Below are 22,049 nucleotides of genomic sequence, written 5' to 3' on the forward strand. Positions count from 1 at the left end.
CTCTGATATGCTCTGCCTCCTCCTCACCCTCTCTCCTCCTCTATCTCTGCTCTCCCTCGTGTCTTTTCACAATTCCCTCTCCTTTCGTCTTCTCTTTATATCATCCCTTCTTTTTTTCTTTTTGTTATCCGCTTCTTCTTTCTCCATCACTCTATTTTTGTTTCTTTCCTCTTCTCCCGTCCCGCAAACCCGGTTTCAACTCACCGTTTCCCGTTTTCATTCGTTGCTACTTCCTCCTCTCCTGCTCTCCTGTACTTTCTTCCCCTTTTCACTCCCTCCTTCTCCTTTCACATCTCATCTTCCTTTCTTCTTCTTCTTCTTCTTCTTCTTCTTCTTCTTCTTCTTCTTCTTCCTCCTCCCTGCAGCCGAAATCCTCCAAGCCCCCCAAGCCTCTGTACCCACCCACCCGGAGAACCTGGGAGAGCAACTACTTTGGCGTTCCCCTGCACAGCCTGGTGACCCCCGATCGGCCCATCCCGCTCTTCATCGACAAATGCGTCGACTACATCGAGCGCACAGGTGAGTCGTGCATTTTCACCACTTTATCGCTCTCCTTTGTCGCTTCCGTATCAATTCTGTCTCACTCACATCTGGCCTGGACGTTCTGGGTGGAACCGCGCTGCTTCTTGCGAAGTGAAACCGGGTCTGTTTTTGTAACCCCCCCCCCCCCCCTCTGTGCGCTCATTCCAAAATGAGTAATTGAACAAGAGGGAGGAAGGGACAAAGGAACGGGACGTGAATCCTAAATCAGATCCGATATCTCCTGCCGAACACGTTTTGTCTGTTCTGTCAGCCAGGCTGCCAGTCAATGCAAGTCACTTCCAATTCAATGGGCTTCGTTGGCATTTTGATGCGTTGCCAACGGCACCGCAGGATTTGATCACAAAATAAGATGGTTGAAGATTACCGAGATCAAAACGCTGATTAGCGGAGAGATTCACACGAGTACGTGCTGTCCATTAATCCGCCGCTCGCGTGCAAGAAAGGAGACGAGAGAACGAGATGGCACCAGCAAGAACACGCAAGGAAGGTGGCAGATGTGAAAATGTTGATGAGCGGCTGGTGTTTGCTGTATCGCGTTTGGGTTATTCAACTTACGTTGTAGCTTAAAATCCAGGTGAAAAAACAATCGATGCTGAAAAACAATCGCCACGTTAAAAAAAAAAACAACTCAAATATTTGCTGGTCCTGGCTGCTTTAACGAGGTTTTGCTGCTTTGGTTAAATAAGCTATTTTAAAAAAAAAAAAAAAAAAAGGGAAATTTGTGATGGCATTTTTGTGTGTGTTTTTGACATCATAGAGACAAAGGTTTTAGGACGTTGCAGGGAAAGGTGCCCCCCCCCCCATCCAACCAAAACGTTCACGGCATCAATGTGCACTTATTGGCGGCTCCAAATTCTCCACCCTCTTGCTTTATTAATATGTTTGTCATCTCGACAAAAATGCAAGTAACCCGCTGTCTTCGTTCACGTTTTAAGACGCTCCAAGTTATATATAAAAAAAACCTAAAAAAACTGGAATACTGTCGGTTAAAACAACAGCGCGGGGAGGCGTTGCTGTGGAGGCGTTGCGCCGTCTGTCAGGTTGCTTTGGTGTAAAGCAGTCTCTGCCATTAGTCGGCTTCAAGGTCAGATGTCGCTCTGTTCCTCACTCCAGCTGGGAAAAGGTGGTTTTCAAGAGATTTTGAAAAACTCTTGAACACAACGCGAGTGCTCGAAGAAACAATTACACGAAGCTTCACTTTGATTCCCTTGACGGCGATATGTTGAAAATGTATCGCAAATAAAGCGTCATCCCCGTCAGGTCTTTTAAAAGCGTCGGATCAGATTCAGACTCTCGCAGGGCTCGAGCTGGATAAGATAAAGGTCTGATACAAGGCGGCCTGTCTGGACACGTGTAGCCCCAACTGGTGACGCCGGCAGCAGTGCATGCTGGGTATGTGCCTGGCTTCCAGCCCAGCTGTCGTAAAGTGGGCCTCTCCCAGAGTTTGAGAAATTCCTCAGTGAAGTCACAGATAGATATTCGTACGCCGCGCGGTGGACACGTCAACTCAAAAAGGTGTTTATTTTCCGCGGGGATGACACGGATGAGATTTAAGCCCTCCGCCCTGGCAGATATTAAAGCCTTGCAGATAGACTTTCCCTCTGCTTACAAAAAAACAAAACAAAAAAAACACGTTCATTGAGCCAGACTTCCCTCCTTACCCGAATAAATATTTGAACGACGTTCAATATTTTATGACTTTGTTGCATAATGTATTTACACTCGGTCCAGCACTCTTTTCCATGTTTAGCTCTTCGAACGAGCTCGAGGAAGTGAACGAGTCTCTTGCAGGATGACCTCAAAGTAAACTTCTCCCCAGTCGCATTTAAAAAAAAACTAAAAACAAATATCCAGACATGTCATGATTCCTGTCATTTGTTGGTGAACTACGTGTTACTGCAGCATTCAGTTGAACTATTTGTGAATCGAAAGCCACCGAATGAATGTGGAAACCCTTCAGCTGTCGAGATTACCCCCCCCCCCCTCCCTCTTCACTCCAGCGAGCGGAGTGAGGGGTGGGTGGGGGGGTGGGGGGGGGGGGGTTTCCATATGTGCGGCAAAATGCACAGCGTGTGCATCGGGAGGAGGTATTTCCCTGCGTTCCTTCCCAGTATTCACAGCCGGCGTTCGGTCTTTATTTTGAAGGTGGCGTTTTGTATCCGAGCTCCTTTCGTTCCGGAGCTGTTGATTCCTGTCCTGAAAATCCCTTCCGAATATGTTTTGATATTCAACTGGATCTACATGAGCCCATTAGTGGCTGCCAACCACATTTAGGATTAATCCCAGTGCTGCGGGTGTGTGTGTGTGTGTGTGTGTGTGTGTGTGTGTGTGTGTGTGTGTGTGTGTGTGTGTGTGTGTGTGTGTGTGTGGGGTGTATGTGTGCGTGTGTGTGCGCGGACGCCTGCCAGCTGACAGCGGTGTATCTGAGATTTCATGACCGGTGCCGTGAAACCCTCTAAGTCCAGACGGTCTGTTTGGGTGGATTTAACAGCTTTTCCCCTCCCTCTTCTTTTTCTGGAATATCGTTTCCCACCGCACACGTACTCTCTCTCTCTCGCACGCATGCATGCACGCACGCACACGCATGCACACGCACGCACGCACACGCACCGAGAACATCTTTGTGCTTTTTAAAGCCGGCTGTTGTGTGAGGTGTTTCATATCCAGACAATTTAAGAGCTTTTGCGACTCGATGGAACCTATCGGGTTGTTTCCTTGTCCGGGGAGCTCATGTGGAGGTTTAGGGATTTGTTCTATACAGCCTGTGCGGCTCATGAGACGTCTTCAGGTTAAATCTGTCTGTCTTGTCTGAGACGTTTTCCGTTTACAGCTGAGAGGGTGGAGTCCTCGTGCGAACGATTGTGGGTGCCGATTGCTCAGCGGTTAGAAAAAGCCCTCCTTCAGTGGAAAACATGACTTCGAAGCCCCTCGTCCGCAGCGATCCTCCCGGCTTAGCGTCTGCTCAAGTAAGATGGTGTGTTTCTGCCAGCTCCAGAGCTGCTGCTCTGTCTGACCTCTGACCTCTGGGCATTGGAGGAGGAAAAGAGACTCTCCTGATGGGAATCGTGACAAAACGCGACTATCATATTGTGTTATTGATGGCTTTCCACCAGACGCTCGTCACATCGCCGGGAGTAAAAGTCTGAATGTTGCAGCGCTCCTCCCCTTCACGGTGGCCCGGTTTGAGTCGTTTGGAAAAATACTCACAGGAAGGGTTTTTATCTTTCTCCTCGACGGAGTCAATGAAAATTTAGGCCCCAATATTAAACCACAAGTGTTGACAGTACCGAAAGCTAAACCTGGACGTCGGAACGGATTAATCACCGTGTTTACGTTTTCCTTTGATCAGATGATTTCCTGCTTTAAATTGAAATCTTTCCATCTTTAGACTCCTTAATTGTGTTTTGGCAATATTGAACAATGGACAGCGGCTGATTAATTAAACCGATGAAGACTGATTAATCAAATCAAATAAGAACAAATAGAGCTTCTGACAGTTTTTTTTTTTTTTCCAACGTGAAAAATGATTCAAATCGTTCTCGGTGAATCTTTTCGCAAGGTAGACTCGCGTATTCGAACGACCTCTGCAGAGAAAACTATTCACAGTAATAATGAAGCTCGGTTGCGGCCCCCTTCGCGGTCAGTGTTTTTTTTTTTTTTTTTTTTGTCATTTCTTTCGGTGGTAAATTTGAGGGAGGCCAGACTGCTGCTTGGTTCAGTTTTAACCACATGTAATAAGCTGGCAGGCGCGAGGCACGGAGGCAGGGAGGTGATGATAGCTGTTTGTGGTGCCTGCGGTTTCAGACCAGAAAGTGTGAGTGGAAAAAAAAAAAAGCTGTGACTTTACGTGTGTGTGTGTGTGTGTGTGTGTGTGTGTGTGTGTGTGTGTGTGTGTGTGTGTGTGTGTGTGTGTGTGTGTGTGTGTGTGTGTGTGTGCGTGTGAGCGACAGAGCGAGGCTGTGAAAGTGACTGTGATGTGAAAGTACGACCCCATTAAAAAAAAATTTTTTTTTCTCTCGGCGTCATGCGGTTAGTCCACGCGCTCCCTCCTCCGACCTGCTGCACATAATGCAGATCCTCCCCGGAACTCGAAACCGAAACGGCGTCGGCCCTGCGCGCTCTTTTCCCCGGGAACCGGCTAATTAAGCGCGTCCGTGGCAAACTCGGCGAAGAGATAAAACGCCGACATTAAATAAGGATGATGTTTGCTCTGCAGTCGCTGCCTCGGCGTTCCTGTTAGCAGAGACGCGCTTGTTATCGTCCTTGTTTTGTTTTTTTGGAGTCGCTCCTTTCTAATAACAATAATAATACAACAGGGAGACTTCCCAAGGTCCCGACAAAAACCCACGAAGGTTTATAGATTTAAGTAAAACAAACCGAAAGCCTTCGAGGCTTCCGAAGACAAAAAGCGTGGCCCTGAAAACTCTCCTGCACATGAAAGCTCGGCGGGCCCTATCAGCGCGCCCCAGCGTCGCGTCGGCGGGGGCAAAAAAAGGAGGCTTTACGCCGGATCCCTCGGCTCGTCGCTTACAATGTGCTCTTTTGTCTCGCCCCTCAAAGCGACAGTACTGCTTTGAATTTCGCCAAACAAGACCTAGAAAAAAAAAAAGGAAAAAAAAAAAAGCACCCGGGTCCCCCGACGCCCCGTCTCGCGAAAGCTCGGGGAGTTTTGAGTTTGTACGCGGGGAATCCTTTTTCGAGCCGTTTCTCGCAGGAACGAGTGAACCCGGGCGGCTCGCTATCTGATTCCGCTTTCGGCTCACAAGCTTTGAGGATATTTTTATCCGCCGGTTGCCGGTTTTCGATATCGAGGACACAAGCGAGCGCCTCCTCGAACGTCCTCGCGGAGGCGTCTGAAGCGAGAGCGCGACGCGGTGAAACCGCACAAACTCGTGACAACGCGAGGTCGTTTCTTCCGCCGTCGTCAAGGTCAAATTTGATCAGTTTAGTTTCAGCGGGGAACATCCCAGAGTCGGATACGATCGTGTTTGACGGCTATACGGCAAAGCCAGATTATTATTATTTTTTTTTTTTGGGGGACTCGCGGTTTGATTGCCGCCCAAAAGGCAGCGTCGGATCGGGAAGCAATGAAGAGCAAAATGCTGCGGATGATCGCGTCAGATCAGAAAGCAGCTGAAAGTGTCGAGTGTCCAAATTGAACGACCGCTTGGCTGCCAAATTAAACTGGAAACACTTTCTCTCTGCGCAAACCACAAAGTCTCGAGCTTTTCTGATTCGTCTTCGTACGGCAAGACTTGATTCCCCAATCCTCCCATTTGTCAAAGCACCTACATTTCCGAGCATTTTCCAAGGGAACCCGCTGAGCGTGCGCGGCGAGAATGACTGCAGAAAATCGGGCTTTTCAGACGGCCGCCGCTTCACCCGACAGCGCGCGCGCGCGCGGGTGAAGCGCAAATCTCTGCTCTGTATTTTCAGCGCTAAGCGCTCGCCGTTATCCAGCAGCGGGCGCGGTTCAAGTTCAATCCCAACCCCCCCCCCCCGCTCGCTTTTGCGATAGCGAGGAGGTGAAGGGTCGGAGCCGCAGGGAGCCGAGGGCACACCTGAGAGAGGTGCCGCGGAGAAGAGAAAAATGAAAGCCGAAGGGGAAGGTAAAAGATGGATTTTTTTTTCTTTTTCTTAAAGAAGAAATGAGAATGAATAGGTACTTGGGTACTTCTTCAAAATGTCCAGCCCACGCGCTCCAGCAAAGGAAACGTGAACTCTCGCAGACATTTGTTTTGAAAAAACGACTGCCTCGGCGAAGGAGGCGCAAGAGCGTTAGATGTCCTCCACCCCCTCCCCCCCAACACCCCCCTGCGGCGAAGTGTCTCGGGTGGCTACAGGAGACGTGCCCGCTCACAAACAAAAAAAAAAAAAACGTCACGCCGTCCAACCGCCGCCCGAGAGGGAGACAGCTAATCTGTTTTGTCCTCGAGAGGAGTTCCAGTCTAAAGTTTTCAAGGGGACGTTTCAGCGTCCTGCCCGACAAAGCTGACGAGGTTCAAATGAAGAAAGAAAATACTCGTTATCTTCATTTATTGCCGTTAAAAACCGAAGAATAAAGACGGCTCCGACCGTTTAAGCCTCCCATTTAAACAGCCGTCCGAAGAGCATTTTATTAATTTACAATACAGGAGGGAATAATTAGGCTTAAGGGCTCACCTGATGCAAATTCTTCATATTTTCAGCGGACGGTAGTTAAGTAACCAGATCACTGCACAAGCCAGCTTTTTTTTTTTTTTTTTAAATACATTTTATTTCTCTTTGTTCTCTTTGTCTTTATGGTAAAATTATTCAAAAAAAGGTTTGCCGAGAGGCGTAAATGAGGCGCTGGCTCGCTTATTGTCTTCTTCCAAAATGCTCTTTGTTCGCCCCAAATTGCTGACACGGTGGTATTTTAAAATGGCTAAAACACACACGCTGCAGGCTGCAGACTGCACCAGTTCAAGCTGCATATATTTGAATCTGGTATCTGTGAAACTCCTCCCCTAAAATCCCACATTTGTTGAAGTCAAATTCTGCCTCTCGGTGAAACCCAACATCTGGGCCTGAAGCCAAAGCACCAATAGGGTGTTGTCTTGCCTTTTCTTTCTTTTTTTTGGTTTTTTTTTGTTGTTGTTGTCAGGTCCGCTGACATAAAAGCCCTCCGAAACCCCCCCCCCCCCCCAACATCATCAGTTTGGCCTCGAAAAATACAGCCCTGTGACAAAACGTGGGTCTCTGAGAAGAAGCGGCGTCTTTTGAGATGACGAGCACACGGCGAGGACACGCAGCTCTCTGCTGCCGAACTCGATTAGAGAAGTTTTATTAAATGTTTCCCGCTCCCCGGAGACATGAAATGGTTTTTCGCACGAAGGCTTGGGAGGATGGAGAGAGAGAGAGGGAGGGAGGGAGGGAGAGGCAGAGCTATGATTAAATGGATTTTTGATGTTGATACATTTGGAAGTCCCATTGGTTGTTATCTTCCTCTGCACTTAGTATAATGTGAGGAGGGACGGATGGAGGAGAGGCGTTTCTGTGTTCCGCTCCTCAGATGAACTCCGGTCGACTATTTGACTGAATAAAGACTGAAACTGCTCGCGGAAGAATTCCACTTTTTAGGATTTGAAAATCTTTTTTCTGACGCAATTTCATTATATAACTGACCCAATGACATTCCCCGTTCTTCTGGTTTTGAAAACTACAGCTGCACCGGAGGGAAACATTCGGGGATCGTCGACGGCAAAGTGTTATTTTATTCCAACCGCTGACAAAATGACAGATTTGAACTGAATGGTTCAATTCATTTCACATCTGGTGATCAATGTAGTTAGAAACGACGACAGCTTGAATTCCCAACAATTTTCACTTTAGATAACATGTTGCTCAAACAAAGTAGCAACAGATTGAGATGCTTTGAGACTTTGTACAGGATGGATGGCAAAACAAAGGCACAAAATACCAAAAGAAACCCCCCCCCCACTTTTTTAAATTAAAAGAACAGATTGACACAGATGTACAAAAAAAAAAAAAAAAAAGGTCCAATAAAGTTTTTCAAAATGTAAATAAAAGAGTTATGCCACATCTCGTTTTTTATGCTTATTTCCTGTATAATGGAAGGTGAAAAGTCATTGTTATCCTCTTAATGTGAATATTCTTCATGATATACCTTTTGAAAAAAAGAATTTTCCCTTCAGTTTTCATGGTCAATGATCATAACAGAGGGTTCCTGTCAGTCCGCGCATCAAACTTCTCATGTCGGTGGTCCTCGGTCCAGTGGCTTTTTTTTTTTTTTTGCCGAGCTGGTGTAGATCTAGAAAAAAGGGAAACCCCGGCGGATCGGGTTATAACTTCCACTCTGAGCTCTGCTGGAGAATTATTCAGCAGCCGTGTCAACCAGCCTTCATACAAAGCTGATTATTGGCTATTTTCAGCCTGCTTTGAAGTCAGATCTTCTCTCCTGACTTTGTAGAGGAATGGAGGGATTTTCACTGGAGTGAAATAGATCTTATAAAAAAAATAAATAAATAATAATTCATAGATATTTTTTTTTTGGAGTGCCTCTTTTGACTGAGGGGATGTAGTCATTCAGAAGACCCAGAGGTCGGACGGAGAGAGTTCAGAACGATATAAGAGGCTACAGAAACGCAACTGACAGGAGATGAGAAATAATTTTAATACGCTGTCTTCTTCTAGCCTCTTCCCGTCCGTCACTCTCTCCGCTTCTTTCTATTATATCTGTGCCTGCAGCTCTCTGTACTGGAGCGGAGCGGAGTATAACAGTGAGAGTCCGAGCTGAAAATTGATTGGCGTCTGGCTTGCCTCCCATTCTGTACACTGCGCTGCAATTCTCTCTCTCTCTGTGTGTGTGTGTGTGTGTGTGTGTGTGTGTGTGTGTTTGTTTGTTGTTGTTGTCGTCCGGCTGACAGCCGGGCTGATGTCATGTCCAATGGAAACACGCCGACTGTTCTTCCTGTTCATTGGTCGGAGCGGCCGGCGCTCCCGGCGGCCCGGTGAGACCGGTCCGTCCGTCCGACCGTCCGACACGTGGCCCTCCGACGCTTCTGTCTGCCTGGGAGGAGAAATGACTTTCATTAGTCGGAACTGCAAATGAGTTTCAGAGGGAAAAGACGGTTTTGAGGCTGCGCAAGTTTGCCGATTGGTTTTATTGTTCCAGCTCAAATGTAGACGTCCACGACAGGCGTGCGTTTGTCAATGGTTTTTTTATTTATTTATTTATTTTTTTCATCAATCTTTGAAACTTTTTTTCATCTGACTGATCTGATTGGAACCAGATGATACTAGGTCCCGCCCACTGATTTAGAAGAAACCTGCCTGCCCTACCGGCCTGTCAATCAAACAGTTGCGCACCAAAATGAAAAAAAAAAATTCGAATTAATGACGGATTATTTTCAGACGGACCACCAGAAAACTAACAAGAAGGATTAAATTTAGCTAACAACACCGAAAATTTTTGTAAGTTAAATGGGAGTCTGTGGAGGTTTTTTGGAGCCAACCTCTATTGGTGGTATTGCAGCTTCGGCCTCATTTTTCAGACCTGGAAGCTACAAACACTTTTATATGCAGTCGGTGGTCAGAAGTCTCAATTTAATTAAATAAAAATGATAAAACTCTAATGTTTTATCATTTTTAAAACAGGATGTTTAAGCAGGTCATCTAATGCCATCAGGAAGCTTTGATCACATGATCACCTGCCCGAAACTCACCGGTTTCCAGTGATCGGGTGACATGACTCTTATTCTGCTGAAGACGGGAAACACTCGAGGAGCGTAATTATGAAGCCGCCACAGGAAATGCAGCCATATTTACAACGTTAGCAATTCACATAGCGATACTTACTTAGTGGTGGTTGGTGTTTTGTTTTTTTCTTGTGTGTGTGTTAGCAGATTGGTTTTAAATATCGCAATGACCTGCATCCATGTGAACCGAACATACTGCATATAAAACCACCATTAACCACTTAAAGTTTTTTTGTTTACTTGAGTTTTTTTTCTCCACAGAATCAGGAAGTCACCGTTGACCTTTTACGGTTACATGTGGTTCACTGGTACATTTCATTTCCTCGCATGAGTGTGTCCAGTGCAGCTCTTGAGGTTTGTGACATTTCAGCCCCAGCAGGTGTTTTTTATACACCGCTGTTTACGTGGCAACCGTCGGCAGTGCTCGTTAACTTCTTGCTTTTCAGAGGGAGATAAACTTTTCTGAATTACCTGCTTCGGTAACCTCTGACCTTCGGTACTGTATGGGCCATTACACTGTTTTTATGTTTCCTGTGAGTCACAGCTGCAGCCGTGTGTGTGTGTGTGTGTGTGTGTGTGTGTGTGTGTGTGTGTGTGTGTGTGTGTGTGTGTGTGTGTGTGTGTGTCTGTCTGTCTGTGTGTGTGTGAGACACGTGTTTGTGGTCGCACCCAAGTGAGGCTGGATCTGGGTTGTTGCTGGCGGTTACCGAAGTTGTTACCACTTGTACACGCATATTATACACACATACGTACTCTGCATGTTTCTGTGTGTGTGTGTGTGTGTTTGTCTGTGTGTGTCCGTTCCCGATATCTTGCAACAACCTAATTTTAGATTTTTTTTTAGATGTCCCAGCTTGATTCAGTTTTTGGTTCATTTTTTTCTTCAGTGCTTGACACACACACACACACACACACACACACACACACACACACACACACACACACACACACACACACACACACACACACACACACACACACACACACACACACACACACACACACACACACACAGTGTTGCTTCCTGCCCTGTAGCCTCTGGTCTTATTCTCTTCCCTGTGGATTTCCTGGTCACTGACTCCGAGACACCAAGAGATAGGAAAATGTGTGTGTGTGTGTGTGTGTCTGTCTGTGTGCCCAGGGCTCTGAATATTTAAGCAGCCACTCCTCCAACCCCTCCACACCTCCCACCCCCTCCACCCCCGGTATTTTTTGGTGAATAGGTGAAGCAGTGACTCGATCCTCTTTCATCCACTCGGCTCCTCCCTCTGGGCAAAGTCTGTTCTTTCTGCCGCCCTTGCTCGCCTTCTGCATTTCTTTTCCTTTATTTGTTCTCTCTGTGTGCTGATGTCCCGAGAGAGAGAGAGAGAGAGAGAGAGAGAGAGAGAGAGAGAGAGAGAGAGAGAGAGAGAGAGATGTATTTTAGCTAATCGAATGTGATTGGCTGTCTTTGTCTCCGGCGGTATCTAAACCATGACCTTCTCCATCTGACTCGGTCCACAGAAAGTCAGAAGCTCTCGCTGTTTTTGTCCTTTCGAAAAAGGTGAAAACACCGACCTCTTGTTTCGGTGACATACGGTACGACACAGGGCAGCAAACGTAACACGACAACTTCGTATCGTCAGCTGTTTCCTTTATTTATGTCATAAAAGCACAATAATAATCACTTTTACATGCATTTCTTTCATACTACAACAGAAATGGTTTTATTATTTAAACAGAAAATCATAACTTTAGCTGTGTTTTCCAGATAATTTCTAAAGCTGTTTTTTTTTTTTTTTTTTTAATCTTCTCAATGTATATTGTCTTGTTTCCCTGCTAATTAACTAACAGTAAATCCACTCTCTTTGAGGTCCTTCCTGTTTGTCAGCCAATTGAGTCACCTTGGGCTCTTTGAAATCATGAAGGACATTTTTATCTCTTGTCTGATCTTCCCTGAAACTCCCCAAAAAAGTCAGCTGATTAGTGAAGAAGCTCGATTGGCCCGAGTTGGGGGGGGGGGCGCAAAACGGGATTCAGCAAAGTAACCTCAGACAATACACTTTGTCTGAGGTGAGGTTTTTTCTCTCGCTTGCTGACCAACAGAGGAACAACGTGTCGCTCGATTTCCTGCTGCTCGAGGACGTTTCGGTGTGGATGTCGCGGGTTATGAAAATGATCTGAAAGTCGGCTGTGTGGTTGCGCAGCCGGCGTTGTCGCGTGCAGCCGGCGCACTCTGCGCTTCCTCTTTTCCTTCTCTCTTTTCTATTTCTGACAGTGATGGGAGGATTACATTAAGGCGATCGGTTCTGGCCCCTAGCGTGTGTGCGCAGCAGAGTATTAGGGCCCCCGTCCAATCGCACGCTAACCTGAAGGCGAGGGACAGACGAGGCCAGTTTGAGCCGGGCCGGAGGCTACAGCACTCTCTGGATGGATGGATGGATGGAGGTGTGTGTGTGTGTGTGTGTGTGTGTGTGTGTGTGTGTGTGTGTGTGTGTGTGTGTGTGTGTGTGTGTGTGTGTGTGTGTGTGTGTGTGTGTGTGTGTGTGTGTGTTGAGATGAAATAGCACGCTGCAAACTGTGTGTGTCTTTGTCTTGGGGGCAGACTGTGCAGAGAGGCTAGTGCTCTGCCACCTGGCTCCAAGGCAGTCATCTGGTCTAATGGGGCTTGTGTGTGTGTGTGTGTGTGTGTGTGTGTGTGTGTGTGTGTGTGTGTGTGTGTGTGTGTGTGAGAGAGAGAGAGAGAGAGAGAGAGAAAGAGAGACAGGCAGAGTGTGTCCCGTGGCTGTATTTGAGCAGTCCAGTCTTCCATTATTTTGCCTTGAAAAGCCCTTATGTTGTCCTTCTCTCTCTCTCTCTCTCTCGCTCTCTCTCTGTATTGTTTAATATCGCATGTTTTGTGCCACGCCGCCGCCGGCAAACATTCGAGCACTCTGGGAAAAAAAAAAAACGACTCGCAGGCGAGCGGCAAAGTCGACATGAAGCAAGTGACAAAGAAACGTTGGCGCTGTGGTGCGCGGGCAGCAGGAGGAACACTGCAGTTGCGTCGCGGTGTAAGTTTCTGGGAGACACGGTTGTCGTTCTGCACGATGCGTTCTGCATGAAGGGACGATTTCTTTTCATGATCGTGACGTTTTGACAGTCCGTTTTTTTGTGTGCATTATTTGGAGCGACATTGAGCTAAATGCACCCCGACGAAGACCTCCTGATTCAGAGGAATGAAACCGTATTCAGATTAAACCATCGGCCAACACGTCAATGGCAATCCTCGTGCTAAAAGTCACTCCGAGCGAAAGAAATCGATAAAAATAAGTTCCTAGAATTGTGACGTTTTCCGAAGGATTTCCCCTTAAAGTGAAGAGTAAGTCAACGTTAAGATACAAGTTCTTCACAAAGCATCTTCAGAGAGCTCCGTTCGAGGCTGTGCGGAGGATTTTTAAGGTGCTTAAGAATTTCTGAAGGAGTGACGGAGGATTTCCGACTCGAACGCGATAACGGGAACAAAAGAGATCACGGCATGAAGATATTTGGGAGCTGTAAAAAAAAAAATTAAAAAAAATGCAGCAGCGATGACTTGGGTCTGTCGCAAAGTAATCACACAAACGATGACTTTCATTTCGTTTCCACTGTCCACTCTGTGCCCATCATCACAACGATTGGATTTTGTTTTTGATCGCATCTTTAAAAGGACGCGTCGACCACACCTCCTAGCTAAGATAAGACTTTCTGTCCTTTCCTTGCTGCTTTGAGAAGTTTCCTAAATCACTCCTGAGCAAAGACTGAGCGGGAACGTCAATATACCCGTTAATATTTATTTATGATCCTCATGTATCGCTGCGCACCAATGAAAAGTCATTTAACAAGTCCACGTTACTTGAAAAGTCACATTTCTCCGTTTTTGACACTCAGCAAAAAAAAAAAAAAAAAAAAAAAAAGACTTCTCACTGTTAACAAGGCAGCAGTAAAAAAAAAAAAAAAAAAAAGGTCCCAGGATCGTTGCTGTTGTCTTTCCCTGTCTCAGCCCATCAGGAGTGAAATGTCACCTTGGTTTCAGCTGCAGCGGCAGTTCTGGCTGATCACTGTCATCTGGAACGCTCTGAGTGATCGTTTCCCCGAGCTGGGATCAGCAGCCGGTGAAACTGGGTTTTTTTTTTTTTAAATTTTATTTTAAAAATTTTTTTTAAGCCTTAGTGTTACTTGAGTTTCTCCTCGTCGCTAACGGTGACTGTTTCTAGATTCTGTCACATTTAGACATCGTTTTAATTGTCAGTTAAGCCGTCCATTATTTTTCTGGATTAATAAATTTGCCGTTTGGTCTTCAAAATATCAAAAAAAATTGTGAATAGCTGAAGGATGCTGTCTGAATCTGAAACGTGAACCTTTTCCCTACATTTTTTTTGTGTGTCATAAATCATGGAATAAAAGGTCAGTCGAAAATGAAATTTCCATGAATTTTCCACCTTCGTCGACAGGAACAATTGCGGAATTGTCCTTTAACGAGCGGACGGTCGCTGCAAAGTGAGGATTTCTGAGGCCCTGCTGTGACGGACATGTCAGTCTGAGAGCCACTGACCTCACACAGCACCTTGCTGCAGGGTCCACACACACACACACACACACACACACACACACACACACACACACACACACACACACACACACACACACACTCACACTCACACTCACTCAGCAGTAGCTGTCTGTGTTTTCTGATGATGCAGTGGCTTTGATGAAGGTCTCTGGAGGGTGTTTAGTCGGCCATGTTGTACAACACGAGGTGCTGACTCTCTCTGGTCAGCTGCTCATCTTCTTTTTCATTCTTTCGTCTTCTGTCCTTGCTTTCCTTTTTTCCGTCTCCTTCCCTCAATTGCTTCTCGCTCTTCCTCATCCCTCCACTCTCTCATCCTTCATGTGGTCCTTTCTTTCATTCTGCTATCTGTCTCTTTCCCATCTTATTCTGTCCTCTGCTTCTACTGTTCTCCTTCTCTTCTTCCTCCTCCCCTCTTCCGTCTCCCTCATCTTTCTCCTCCGCCCTTTCTCCTCTCACTCCATCCTCCCCATCCCCTTTTCATCCTCTTATCCCTCTCCTCCTCCTCCTCCGGTTTGCTTTTCCTTCTCTTAAACCCATCCTTCACCTCCTCTCTTCCATCTTCCTCTCATCCTCCACCGCTCTCGTTCTGAATCCTCTTCCCACCCTCCCATCTTCCTAATGTCATCCTCTCCCCCTCCTCTTCCCCCCCCTTTCATCTCTCCATATCATCATTACCTCCTCTCCATCCTCTCTTCCCCTCCCTGCCATCACTTAGCCTTACCAAAAATAAACACATGCAGTTTGTTGTGTGTGTGTGTGTGTGTGTGTGTGTGTGTGTGTGTGTGTGTGTGTGCGTGTGTGTGTGGCACTAAAAGTGCAAAGAGTGTGTTAATAGTTGTGCGTCTAACAGAAAGTGACAGCGAAGGAGTGATGCACATCGTGTTGTGAAGTGACTCATTAATGCTGGCACTGTTGAAAAGTCCCCAACCCACGGTCGTAGTAGATCCTCGTGCTCGTAGTGAAGCCTCCCGATGTCGCTTTGAGATTTAAAGGAGTCTTCCACCATGTTTTAGTTCTGCTAAACATTCTGTAGGATTCATTGCAGGGTTGTTCGCGGGTATATTCAAAGTACGACACAAAAGGTTTTTTGGGACATCTGATGGGTCACGTGACGTAGAGATCACTGTAAATAATAATAAAATGACTGTACGATATCTTTTAAATATACATTTTACATGGCTACGGAGAAGATAAATCCACTCTTTGATCTGAACCCATCAATGAGTGAAAAGTTTGAAGGTTTCAATCTCTTCATTTTAAATACCATTCAACCATTTCGCATAAACAACATTTTTGTGTTTACGTACCTTGAATTAGGTCTTATTATAATTTATCGTGTTCCGACGCTGGACGAAGGCATAATCTGAAAAAGAAAAAACATACAGAACGTAAGTGTGAGAGTGTGTGTGCGTGTGTGTGTGTGTTGGGGAGTAAATAGAGCAGTAGCTAGGTAGCTGCAGCTTGACGGCTCTATTTATAATACTGGCCCATCTGTCTCTGTTACATTAGAAATTAGTGGGTGTGCGCGTTGTCGGCTGCTTCCGTCGCTCGCTGAAAGCTGGACATCTGTCCCGCTGTCGACACACACACACACACACACACACACACACACACACACACACACACACACACACACACACACACACACACACACACACACACACACACACACACACACACACACACACACACACACACACACACACACACACACACACACACACACAGCAGCTCACACTGGGGAGGTGGACTGTGTGTGTGTGTGTGCGCGTGCTCGCGCGCAGAGGGAGATGCTGTTTTTTGTGTTACTTTCACAGCATGCTATGATGAACATAAACACTTTGATAGATGTACCACATTATCTGTAAATTAACCTCACAGTCACTGTTTACCTGTTGTTTACAGGTAAACAGCGGCTCGTCAATATCACAGATTGGTGCAAACACGCGTGAGATTTCATATTGTTGGCCGAGGAAGGTGTGGCAATATTACGACTTCAAGTCTGTATGATCGCTTTGTATTAATTTTTATTCTAGGACTTCTTCATCTTGTTGTAGAAGTATTTGACGTTCAAAATGACTTGTGGTAATGCTGACCTTTGACCTTAAATAATAATGATATATCGTTTTAGCAGATTAACCAAAAATGGAGGCAAAATGTAGTTTCAAACTTGCGAAACAGACACGTTGACCCTGAAAGCAGCGTCTTCCTCCACTCCTCTTCTTCTTCCTCCTCCTCCTCCTCCTCCTCCTCCTCTTCTTCTTCTTCTGCTGCAGATTCAGGTAGACAAGATGTAAATGAGACATTTACACAGACAGGCCTTACATCCTTCCCCATATCTGCCAAAAAACACTCCACCAGCTTCTCCTACTCTTCTCTCATCTCACAAAATCACCAAATAGACGAGTAAGAAAAAAACTCGTTTTTTGCGGGGTTTCTTATAAATCTCTTTGAATAACAGCTTGAAGGGGAAAACATCCACAGCGTCTTGTTGAGTCAACATTTGGTCTTCCCTTTTTTGCTGTATGTGCTGTGTTGATTCTTTGTTCATTGTAGTCATTTTTTTTTATGCATTTGTTTGGGTTGTGTAGTGACGATCCTAAATCCACGTTCTCCCATATCCCAAGTCTGTATGAATTATGTTTGGCACACATGCCAAATCTGTCTGAAGACATGGCAGTACTTTGCTCAGGTGACTTTAGTAATAATGCTGCATCCTACAATTCCCTCAATGCCACTGGGTAGCTTAACTTTTCTAGACTGTCCCTGCCTGATAAACTCCCATTCCCACTGCAGGGTGTACGGTGTATCGTCGCAGAGGCTGAGCCGAGACAAACCCCAGTGACTCGATGTTTACTTTTTCCGAAGGACGTTCCCCTTCGGTTGCTCTCCCGATCTTCCAGATTCATCTCGGACATCTATGTGCAGTCTTTTAGTCTCAGGAGTTCCAGCAAGCTGATTTGTCCTTCTGGCCGGCATAAAAGGATCCTTCTGGTTTATTTCTGCCTGCTGTATTTCCCATTTATTTGCTGTTGTGTGTCTATGGGTGAAGCCCACTTTGCCGTCTCCACCTCTGTTGGAGAGATTCAGGGAAGCGAAGAGTCGCACACAACAGCGTATATTGGGACAAAAAGCTCGAGCTTCCTGCAGCTTTCTACGCACTTTTTACGTGAATTATTTAACTGATCTCAGTAAATTCCTCAAGTGGAAATACACCTGGCTGTAATAAACCCGTGTTTTCCTTTAAGGTGGAATTTTACTGCCTGATAACTTCACATGTCGTCCCCTCAAACTTGCTGAAGTCGACTTGCAGCGCTACACTATGTTCAAGGCTTTCGTTTCGTGATGACACGACCGCATTGAAACTACCTCTGAGAACGGTGCAGAGATTCTCAAACACAGACAAACTGCAGGTTTGATGAAGCTGTGATTTAGCAGCTGTAATATGTGGACACACTCGGAGATCTGGAAGCAGACTGCAGCTGCGGCTCTGCTGCCTGCTGGGACTGACTGCGTGGAGGTGTGTGAGTGTGTGTGAGGGGGTGTGTGGGTATGGATCTCGTTACCCAAGATGCCCAGATATTAAATCATACACACACACACACACACACACACACACACACACACACACACACACACACACACACACACACACACACACACACACACACACACACACACACACACACACACACACACACACACACACACACACACTCACTCACTCACTCACTCACTCACTCTTACTCTCCTCGCAGCCTTCGTATTGATTTATATTGACCCATGGTTGTGTGGTGGGCGGGTCATTAAATTAACACACCATCGGAGAAACTGATGACTCCACCAGACCACAATCTCAAATGTGTGTGTGTGTGTGTGTGTGTGTGTGTGTGTGTGTGTTTGAAGGGAAAAAAAAAGACAAAGAAAATGCTCACCTTAGGTCATTACTTCCACGCATAAAGCTGTGCTTTTTCTCTGGCACACACACATACACACACACACACACACACACACACTCTCTCTCTCTCTGGAGGAGAGTATCGGCAACAGAATGACTTCCAGACCATAAAGTTCAGCTCATTTCTCAGCCCGGGGATTGTGGGAAAACGGCGCATTCGCGCTCCTCCGGGGAAAAACCGGCACTTTTTACCTGCACATTTATCTTCCTTAAAGATGTCAGTGCATGTTAACATGTCATACTCCATTTATAATGAGCGGGACGAGACCTAGATGTCCCGGATATGAGAAAGTGGGACATGCGAGCTGGGATGTGCTGATATGAGGCGGAGGCAGCGGATCCGGTTTTTACTGTCGGGTTTCAACCGTGACTGGTTAGTGTGTCTGTTAACGAATGAACCCAGCAGGAACCAACACAGAGCAGCTGCGTCGTAACACGTGTACCGGCAGATAATGAGTCAAAGATTTGACTCCAGGTTAAAACCTGGTCCAGGATAAAGCTAAAGCTTGGAATATTAAAGAGACGGTGTCCACAAAACTCAGCCTACAATTTCTCCAGATAGTTTTCAATGGCAGTTTTAGAGATAATTTTTTTTTTTTTTATAATCATTTCATGTTTTAAATTTCTTCATTTACTTTGGGTTAACCCTTTGAATCTCAGGCTATTTTCAGGGTAATTTCACTACCTTCACTTTTAAGCTCATATCTTGGTCATAATAGAGGCTAGCCATTCACACTATATCCTGGTTTTTTTTCAGGACTTTTATCCAAACCTTCCACAATTTAAAACGTAGAGATTTTTCATATTAGCCTTCATATATCAAGGGAAAAAAAAAAAAAAATTGTCTTATGAAATTATTATTATTTAATTTTTTTTTTAATTTTTATACATGTATCTAACTAAAATATTGTCTGTAGAGATATCTTCTTATAATTGCGTTGAGGAGATTGTCAAAAATTTTGGCGATACCTGAAACCATGTTTGTGGTACGCTGCGTGACTCGGCAGCAGTTTAACAACGATGCAACTTCAAAGTCGATTTTTCTCTGCAATGCTTCATCACGCAGATGAAGCATCGGCAGTTCTGGAAAGCTCAAGTCGTGAAGTTTCGTAGGACGTGTGCTCTCCGTGATGAATACTCTGCCCGGTAATCTCTGGAAATGAAGGAACGTCTGCAGACCAACACACAGTTTTGTCAAAGATGAAAACATCCGCGAGTGATTTTCTCCACCAAAAACCTCTTAAGATTGATTCCTCAAAAATTTCTGTCATACACCAGAAGCGGTAAAATTGTGCAGTATAAAAACAAAGATGAGAGAAAAGTCAAAATACAAAGTCTAAATCTCAGTAGCAGAATATTATTTTGCTTCTTCCTTTCCGCCCCATTAATCTTCTGGAGATTCATCCGCACCTCGGGGTCCTGAACTGACTGTCGACAACTGAATAAAACATGAGTGATTCTCAATTTAAAAAAAAACAAAAAAACAACCCCCCCCCCCAAAAAAAAATCGCAGTCCTTGAGAGTGTTTTGTCCTGCTCGTTTTGGATGTTCCCAGCGCCGTGTAAACGGCGAGCCTGTTCCCGTCCAGAGATACCCTCCACCCCCCCCTAACCCCACCGCCCCCCACCACCCTTCCTTATCTGTAATCTAATTATGTCCGTCGTGTCAACACCTTAAAGTCATTATCGTAATGGGAATAATATGTTTAACGCTGAACATCTGGGCTCAGTTTGTCTATTTTTAAAAACAAGTAAACACCTCGCTCGGACATCTCATTATTAAACACACACACACACACACACACACACACACACACACACACACACACACACACACACACACACACACACACACACACACACACACACGCACGCTGCTGCTGCTGTCAGTTTTCACATCCTTGTGAATCAATCCTGAAACAACTTTTTTTTTTTTATGTTAGTGCACCGATGCGTCTTTTTTTTGGTCTTTTTTTTTTTTTTCTGCGTCTTTGTTGCATTATTGAACAACTTTGTGTTGGAACATTTAATCTGGTTTTCACTGCAGAGTTTCGCTGTCGGAAGGATGCAGCGAAATAAATCCAAGCTTATTAAAAGGATAAAGAAACAGATCGTTCTCATAATGACCTTTTCAAATACATTCATCAATGTCAGCGTGACTTTCAAAGATGAGCCCCGAGACAATAACACACGTCACCGTGTGTGGAAGAGTGTGTGTTTGACCAGTAAAATAAGAGTTAAAAATAGACCAATGATTGACTTTCACTTACTGGACCGGCTTCTTGTCGCCTCACACAGCAGATGGTTATCGTGGCAATAAAATAACCATGGCAACTGGCCAGAGAGACAGGTGGAAGGAGGGACAGGGAAGACGGAGGAAGAAAGGTAGAGATGGAGAGTGATGAGACGAGCTGTGATACACCGACTCTCTCTCTCTCTCTGTGTGTGTGTGTGTGTGTGTGTGTGTGTGTGTGTGTGTGTGTGTGTGTGTGTGTGTGTGTGTGTGTGTGTGTGTGTGTGTGTGTGTGTGTGTCTCTCTGTCAGGATATTAGATCATATCACAGCAGGATGAGTCTTATCTGATCCCAACATGCAAACATCAACTCGCTGTTAACTTCCTTCCCTTCAGGTCCACTGTGTGTGTGTGTGTGTGTGTGTGTGTGTGTGTGTGTGTGTGTGTGTGTGTGTGTGTGTGTGTGTGTGTGTGCGCGTGCGTGCGTGTGTGTATACACTTTATGTTGCATCCAATTGAGAGTCAGATGTCCTCACAAGGACACAAAGATGTTCGGGTTGGTGGCATTGTGTCACAGGGTGTTGGAGGGGTCATTTTGAGGTCAGCCAATGAGTAACGCTGCATTCAGGGCACAGAGAAAAATAGTAAATATGAGCTGCAAGTGTTAAATTACCGGTATGGGAAAGTAAGATTGGTGAAAATACTTGTCAGTACATTCGGCTTGATATCCACTTCTTTTTTTTTCTGTTTCGCCAACTTCGGTATGCTCCACATATATGAAAAACATTCAAAAAACCAACAAAATCTAGTGGTATAAACATTTGAGGAGTTTGTTTATTGGCAGATTCTTGTAGAGCAATGTCTGCCAAGAAAATGCTTTGATGATAAAAAGAACATTACTTCCTTAATGTGGTGTGTTTCCCACTGAAACAGGTCAGCGAGGGGTCGAAGAGTTACTCAGTGAGTTGACTTTACCAGTTGGATTTTATTTTTATTTTATTTTTTGATATTATTACAAAACACTACAAGTTTAAAATTCTGTGTGTTCAAGTGAAAATTTCATAGAAGTTTGTAGAAATACAGGAATAATAACTAAACAATACCCTCAATGTGTGTGTTTTTTTTTAAAAGGGTCGTTCCTGACATACATCCACATACTATCTGATGAAATATCGAATATTAGTAAGCAGGAGTGTAACAGGACACAAGATTTATAGTTTGGTTTGTGTCTTGGTTTTGGATTCACTTTTTGAAGGATGAGTCAGGCAAAAAGTGATAGTCCCACAAAGTATGAAAGTCAGGTTGTTTTGATTTTTTTTTTATCATAATATACAAAGTTTTGTGTCTGCAGATACATTATATCAGCTGTTTAAAATTTCCATTTTTAAATAGCTGCAGTTGATATAAATAGAGACCTCGGTAAATACTCCGGATAAAACTCGGCAGCTCGCGTTTCACTTTGAGCCGTTTTCAGCTCATTTTCAGCATCTGAACCGTAAAAATTTCA

The 22,049-nt window shown here is 45.1% G+C and overlaps 1 protein-coding gene across 1 annotated transcript in view; it reads left to right on the forward strand.

The window, feature by feature from the left end:
* The window catches only part of arhgap5 (Rho GTPase activating protein 5), a 43,544-nt gene that overhangs the window by 10,855 nt on the left and 10,640 nt on the right, over nucleotides 1-22,049 (forward strand). Inside the window, exon 3 of the mRNA XM_069717072.1 lies at nucleotides 366-519. Coding sequence (XP_069573173.1) covers nucleotides 366-519 — 154 coding nt within the window. The remainder of the gene's footprint in view (nucleotides 1-365; nucleotides 520-22,049) is intronic.

This window comes from Brachyistius frenatus, unplaced genomic scaffold (genome assembly GCF_029030835.1).
Source record: "Brachyistius frenatus isolate BFR_SWC_R1_liver_20210118 unplaced genomic scaffold, ASM2903083v1 Contig_168, whole genome shotgun sequence".
Classification (NCBI taxonomy): Eukaryota; Metazoa; Chordata; class Actinopteri; family Embiotocidae; genus Brachyistius; species Brachyistius frenatus.